The following is a 7,680-nucleotide window of genomic DNA, read 5'->3' as shown; positions in this document are numbered from 1 at the left end:
ACCGCCGAACCGGCCTCGCTTGCGTCACCGTCACCCTCGAAGGGCGCCCGCTTGCCCGCAGGCTCTAATTGCTGCGTGGCCTTTCCAGTGGCATTTGCGTTTTTGCAGCACTGGCACAAACACTCCACTCACACAAAGGAACCGTGTTAAGCCGCTGAAGGCCTCGGCAGGCCCGTACCCCGCGCTCTCAGGCAAGGACCTTGGGCATCCGCATGCAAGTGAAATGATTGCGCGTAAACAAGTTTTACCATCCCGCTATTGTAAGGTTTGGTCGAGCCCTCGCACAGGCGTTTACAACGGAATGGTTACTGCGTAGCGGTTCTGCATGTAAACACTTCAAGCAGCTTAGTGTTTCCGTGAGCCTAGGTACAAACAAGGTCTTCCCCTACCGTTTCTTCAAGGAGTCTTGTGGCATCTGTGGTTTATTTGCTGGGGGGTTTATGCATGGGCTTTGATTACAGCAAAAATCTGCATATTGATCATCTCTCAGCAGAGTCAAGACTGAAGGAAGTAAAAATGCAGTTGTCTCCATTGCATGAAATACGCAGTGAGCAATTTGTAACACCTTAATTGTAAAGAACTCTGCAGCCCCAAATCTGTGTATAAACTATAATGCTCTTTTTTAAAGGTAAAATGTGACAAAGATAATCCCAGTGATTTGTCTGTTCCATAACTTGAGCAGCCTGGTGACAAGCTGTCATGGTAAAACCTGCCTCAGAAACCTGGCCTGGTGTGCATCGGTGGATGTTAGGAGGAAACCTGGGTCCGCCTGCGTTCTGGCACGCGTCAGGCTGTATCTCTGTTGGCAGGGCGAGTAAACCCAGCGCGCCATACGCTGGGCTGCAGCCTCCTGTGTGGGCCTGAGATAGGTTCGTTGCAGCCTTCCGTGGGAGGGCCAAAAAGGCAAATGGAGTTTGTTCCCTCCACGGGATTGTGCTGCTGTGGTAATTCTACAGGTATGCTGCAGTGAGGTATGGGCAGCTTGTATCGGATTCATCTTATGTATGATGCACCTTTTGTCGGTGCGGATGCACAATGCCAACTCGGACAGCAAGGCGGGCTTTAGCCAGACTCACACGGCCTCCTCAGGTACAAACATACAGAGGTGTCCTAAAAGAATCACAAGGAGAGATGTCACTGCACTTCTCAGGCAGAGTGTGTTTCTCTGTTCAGAAAGGCAGCGGCATACACAGCACTCTTCAAAATGCAGCTGAGAATAGACTTGAGAAAATTTTTGTCATTCAGGCAGGTGCTTTAATTGCCTAAACAGTCAACAGAACAGGTCCCGACAATTAAACTGGAAGGGGGGAAGTGTCTTATAGCTACAGCACAAAAGGACAAAGAGCAGGCACTCATTCAGCGGTACCACAGAACTTTTTACCTGACTGTCGCTTATTCCCTGACTTAAAACCAGCAGTTCAGCTCCATGGAGCGCTGTAAGACACTCAGTTGAAGCCCCTGGCGGGTGAGCATTGGAACAGGACCGATAACATGAGTACCTGGGAATAGACGCTGTAGCAAATTAGTTTTGTACTAATGCTCCCTTCTGCGATGACATAAGGAAGCCTTGCTTGAGTGAAGTATGTTTTAATCTATTACATTTGTGTAAACAGAGAATTAAATTGTAAATCACAATTGAAGTGGTAGGGATTCATGAGGCAGTTTTAGAAGGACTTTAATCACTTCCATCAATCCTCTATGGTTGGTGAAAATACCTACTAGTGTCATTTGCTCGAGCTAGTTAGCCCTCACTCATTCCACATGTTAGAGGGTAAGGATACCTTGATGTATGAGCCTCAAATGGAAAAAAAAATCCACAGCTCTGAAAAATGACTGGTAGATGATTATGGGGTTTTTTTTGATACACAAAGGAACACTAACAGTACAATGAGTGGGGTTATATTTTTAAACTAAAAACGTCATAGGTGTTCAGGTATCTCCTCAAGATTCTTTTTGGTCAGCATCACTACTGAAAGGTTACTTGTCCCCTGAAAATACCTGCTATTCTTGATATTCCACTTCCATCATCCTTATATAGTGTTTTTTTAATGTAAGGTCACGTTTTGTTATCTACTGTGTATGATACTTTCCTTCACAGATGATAATGCTGAGGATTTTTTTTCCAAAAGAAAAACTTCATTTAACTTACAGGCACTTTCTTATTTACACACCCCAACTGAATAATGGTTTCAGTATGTGTTTGAATAACTAGTCACAGGATTGGGCTCTCAGATCTCCTTATGGAAAGGAACAGTATTTCTACAGTACACTCCACAAAGGTGTATGAAATATATAAAATGATATAAATAATGCTCACCTCCCAATGTTGTTTATTAGGACATAGCATCTTAAAACATATCCTTATTTCATTTAGCTAAGGCCAGTCCCTAATGGATAATTAACATCAAAATACTAAAACATGACATAGGAGCTAGTCAAAATTCAGAACATTTTTCACTGACTTTACAGCTGCTGCAGCAGTGTTTCATGAAGTTGCTTTTTTCAAGTACGCAATAAGATCAGCTCTTTCATTCTGCTTTTTAATTCCAGCAAAAATCATTTTTGTACCAGGAATGTACTTCTTAGGGTTTTCCAAATACTCCATCAGTGTATTCTCACTCCAGACAATTCCTGAAAAACAAAAAAAAAAGTAAAATACAAGGCTGGCCCAACATCATATATTTATGAAGATATTGAAGGTCTCAAATCAAAGGTGTGGTGCTCCTGAACGTAATGTGCCTAGAATCCAAGAAGAATGTGAGCATAAATGATACATAATATAAAACACACAAGGTATAAATTTTCTTTGTGTCACTTTAACAAGTCAAATATAAATCCTTTTTGCATCATGGAGAGTTGCAGTTCTTTGCAGCATTTCACATACAATTACTTACTACTTTAAAATTATGTGAGTATCTTTGTAATTCCCGTACCCAGAAGATCCAACTTTAATTTCATACAGTTGTTGCAAACGGGCATCTACAGATTGACATGAAATTCATCACGGCTATGCTCCACTGAAGGGCATTAGAAAAAAGGTTGTCAATGGCCAGTTTCTGGAATCTCTTGACAGAAGTTGAAAACCCATTTGTGTTTCCTTCCAACCCTGCTAAAACCAGTCTCTGTTGACAGAAGCCTACTGTTGTACTGAAGCCTACTGAAACACCTATAATGACACGTTCAAGTTTCTCTTCTGTCCTCCAGAGCTGGCCCTTTGGTACCAGTTTGTTGGCTTTCTTTTCAAAACTTGTACTAACATCTGTATGATTTGTTCACTAAATTTTTAATGAGGAAAAATAGTTAACATATGCTGACTATGTTTTGTATGAAGGAAGTCCCAGTATAAAGTGAATGTCACAAAACATTTCCTAGAAATCACAGGAAAATAAAAAAGTAAGCCAATTCTAAAGCACCTTAGTAACCAGAAAAAACACAGGACTGTATTTGTAATTAATAGCTTGATTCAAATAATATAATTTATATTCAAATGATATAAATAAAAACAATAAAACCCACACAGAATTACTTTCCATTTTTAGATGTTCCACTGCTTTTCAAGACTGCCTGTATGAAAAACAAGTCATAGCTTAGTAGTAGGTGACAGTATTTAGTCAAGTCTTCAGAGCAAAACAACTGCAGCACACCACGATGCCAGTAGAGGGTAGTGACCAGCAAACAAAATCTAAAAGCACTCTTAAGAAACAGAAATTAAAATCTGCCCGTTGGTACTACAGAGTTCTGGGAAAGCTAATACGCCTTCTGACCTGGTGTGCTGAGTATTGGTAAAATTCCTTTTTAATATAGGGACCGAGGATTTTTGTTTCTGAAACTGTAGTTCAGATTAATCTGCAGTAATGCGAAGTAGACAGTTGTGAGCATAGCTCCTTGTGAGTAAGGCTTTCCTGTTGTACCTCTAAAGGAAAAGGGACTTTTCATATATGTCTCTTCCAACACTGCATCTCATCCATGTCACTGGTTAGTTTTACCTTTGTTCTTGTTTGCATCCGAGTAAGAAAATCCTGCAGCTTGTCCTGTTCTGCGGCCAAATAAACCCCAAAGATTTGGTCCTGTCTTGTGCTTTCCATCTTTTTCAACTGTGTGACACTGAGAACATTTCTGAATAAAGATCTTCTTGCCTTTTTCAACATCACCCATTTTATGTAAAAAAATCTAAAAAAAAAAAGAAGGAAATTTGAACAATATTATACAAAAGTTCACTGTTGTTGGTCACATTTATCATCTCCTTCTACAGTTTTACAAAATATTTCTGTCTTGCACGGTAATAAGAATAATGTGTCTCAAAGTAAGGAAAATCTGACCCCAGACTTAATTGTAGAGTTTGGGTAAGACTCTGTTAAGCTGCATGATTTCTTAACATGATCTGGTTGCTGATGGTCATTAATTTTTTTTTATTAAGTTATCCAATATACAATTAGGAAAAAGCACCATGGGGGTTTTTTGCTGCATCCCTGAGAGGTGCAGAATTACAGAATTTTTTGTTCTTATCTTTGGAGGTTAGGGTAGCTTTAAGTTCCTTGATTCCACTTCCAGAACTACTTCGACAGTAAGAAGGTCAACATACTTCTGTCTAGAAGGCTGATCTAAAATGCACTTCAGGATTTCCCTGTGGGTCGCAGTGCTACCTAGAATGTCTCCAGAACCGTAGAACTCAACTCCTGCTGCAGCGCCTGTCAGGACACGTTCATGGTAAGGGGGATTTCCAGGGGCAACGGCCTGGACAGAGGGGGAAGGTGCCTGCGAGGCTGCCCTCGGGCCCGTGTCCGCCGGGGAACGAAGGAGAGTCAAGGTTTTGGCCCATGGAGGGCACGAAGGGCAAGGCCGCCCCGCTACTCGCCGCTGACACCCGGTCACCCTTCCCAAGCCCGGCGAACGGCCCACCAGCCCTCCCCCCTCGGCCCGTCAAAGAGCAGGTGTCATCAGAGCGACGTCCAATCGCGGAGAAGACAACTCGGGACATTCTCTCCTGATTGGTGCGTCGTAGGCTCACGGGGCGGGATTAGGGATCACGCCCGTCTTTCTGGCGTGAGGGGGAGGTGGTGGGTGCCGCGCGCTGTGCCAACGGTCCTAACGGCTGGCTGGGGGCAGGGGCGGGGGCACGACAGTGTCATGGCGCCCCGGGCAGTGCCGCCCTCCCTCTGCAGGTACCTTCCCCACGCCGAAATGCTTGCTTTTCAATCTTAAGTGGCGTGACGGCACCGTCATGGCTCCACTCTGTAGTGATGGGAAAAAATGGTGTCAGTAGTTGGGGGGAAAAAAAAAAAGGGTGCAGAGTTTGGTGCTGGTAGAGATATCACCTTCCAGCCCTAAAACACTGCTCCTGATGTGTTGAGTTGTAACCTTGCTTTTCTCTAAAGACTTCCCACTGGCGTGCAAAGAAGGTGCTTACTAGATTTTCTGAAATATTCCTTTACATGGAACCAAACCCAGCCACTATATCCGAAGTATGTTGCTCTAAAAATACTCATTGACCTGTCGTACACTCCCAAAACAGGACACACTTTAACCCCCACAAAAATACCACTTCCAAGGCCACTGGCCAGGACTGCACAGTCCTCGAAATACTGCCTCCTCCAGACCTTCAGGTCGCCAGACCTTGGCTCCATGAAACTTCGCTGACAGAAGCTTGACAACTACGTCTGCGTGTGTGAAAGAAAGGGGGGATTTCTGCATATTCAATTTGCTTGTGGAAAATAGCAGGAAGAATGTGCGCATGCAGATCCCCTGATTTCTTCATTTAACCCCATTTTGCACCAGGAGGTGTTGGTCCATTACAATCCCAGTAAGAAAGGCACTTGGACTTTGTAAAGTATCATCTGCAATGCTATTTATTTACAGTGCTAATGGAAGAGAATAGCATAGATGATCTCACATCCCTTTGGACAGTGTAGCATTGAGTGGTCCACTGGCCCACACACAGCCTGCTGTACAAACCTCCTCCATAGCAGAGATTCTCCCCTTTCGGTCTTTCAAGTTTTATAAGGTTTGCTTACAAGGAAAAAAATCATAGAATCATTTAGGTTGGAAAAGACCTCCAAGATCATCAAGTCCAACCATTAACCTAGCACCGCCAAGTCCACCACTAAACCACATCCCCAAGCGCCACATCTACACATCTTTCACATACCTCCAGGGATGGGGAAATCCATCATTTCTACAGCCAAAACCGAACCAATGCCCTCATGAGACCTTCTTGCTGCTCTGTTAGATAAAGGCAGGGCCGGGCAGGAGGCATAATGGCTGGTACCGAGCGGGAGCTGCCTGCAGGCTCCTCTGTAACGACGAGCTGTAACGAGTTTACCCCGTGCCCGAGGGATGTGCGCAGCACGGCACGGCCTGAAGGCCAGGCCATACCTGCAGCACAGCCCCACGCGGCCCCGGCCTGCGCCTGCCCGGGGTAGCCGTCCTGGGGATCACTGACCCCTCAGTGTGCAGTGGCGGGGGCCACTACAGCCCTAGGACACTGACAGCTCTGGTATTCAGCTGAGGAATTCTTTATTCTTGTGGTGAACTTTATAACGACATTGCATTCTTCACATTTTATTAGCTGTGTGCTTATTTCCTTACAGATAGTTATTTTTCCTGGATATTTTTGGGGTTTGCTTCCCATTAAATACATCGAGTTCCCTCTGTATCCTGAGAGTTCACGCAATGCATGTTAAGCCCTGCTGTTCCCTATATCAGCAAAGGCCTTGAAAATGGTTTCTTCATGGAGGAACTCTCTCCTTATGACAGTGGGGCTGTTTCAAAGGAGGTGGGTCACCATGTAGTGTAGTGAGTCTCTGGTTGAAGGAGGCCCTTTAAAAATAAATAAATTATTGCAGCAGAAGTGAGTATGTTAGGGAAGTACTGGCACAGGGTACAGAACTGGGAGGGGTGGTCAATATGCCAGAAGGTCATGCTGCCATCCAGATGGATCCAACAGGCTGGAGAATGGTCTGACAGGAGCATCAAGAAGTTCAACAAAAGTAAGTGCAGAGTCCTGCACTTGGGGAGGATCAAGCCCCTGCACCAGTACATGCTGGGGGGTGACCGGCTGAAAGCAGCTTTGCAGAAAAGGACTTGGGCATTGTGGCAGACACCAAGGTGAACATGAGCCAGCACTGTGCCCTTGTGGCAAAGAAGGCTACCAATATCCTGGGCTACATTAGGAGTGTCACCAGCAGGACAAGGGAGATGACCCTTGCCCTCTACTCAGGAGTGATGAAGCCACCCCGGAATACCATGTCCACCTCTGGGCTCCCCAGTATGAGAGAGACATGGACATACTGGAGGAGTATGGCATATGTACTGGCCACAAAGATGACTGAGGGATGGGAGCATCTCTCCTGTGAGGAAAGGCTGAGAGAGCTGGGACTGTTTAGCCCAGAGAAGAGAAGGCTTGGGGGGGGATCTAATAGGTGTGTATAAATAGCTGAAGGGATGGAATGAAGAAAATGGATCCAGACTCTTCTCAGTGGTGACCAGGGGCAATGGCCACAAACTGAAACACAGGAGGTTCCACCTGAACGTCAGGAAACACTTTTTTTACAGCGAGGGTGACTGAGCACTGGCACAGCTTGCCCAGAGAGGTGGTGGAGTCTCCCTCCTTGGCGACATTCAAAAGCCGTCCGGAGGCGGCCCGGGGCAGCCGGCTCTAGGTGGCCCTGCCCGAGCAGGGGC

The 7,680-nt window shown here is 45.3% G+C and overlaps 1 protein-coding gene across 1 annotated transcript; it reads right to left on the bottom strand.

The window, feature by feature from the left end:
• Nucleotides 1-2,485: 2,485 nt before the first annotated feature.
• On the bottom strand, nt 2,486-4,155 carry LOC104132707 (cytochrome c, somatic). Its single transcript, XM_009646037.1, has 2 exons — nt 3,987-4,155; nt 2,486-2,631 (listed from the first exon to the last, which is right to left on the bottom strand). Exons 1-2 carry the CDS (start codon nt 4,153-4,155, stop codon nt 2,486-2,488), a joined length of 315 nt encoding a protein of 104 aa, XP_009644332.1.
• Between the last annotated feature and the right edge of the window lie 3,525 nt (nt 4,156-7,680).

Source organism: Egretta garzetta, unplaced genomic scaffold (genome assembly GCF_000687185.1).
Source record: "Egretta garzetta isolate BGI_Z169 unplaced genomic scaffold, ASM68718v1 scaffold539, whole genome shotgun sequence".
Taxonomy (NCBI): domain Eukaryota; kingdom Metazoa; phylum Chordata; class Aves; order Pelecaniformes; family Ardeidae; genus Egretta; species Egretta garzetta.
Note: the sequence above shows the minus strand (reverse complement) of the source record. Positions and strands in the feature narration are given on the sequence as shown.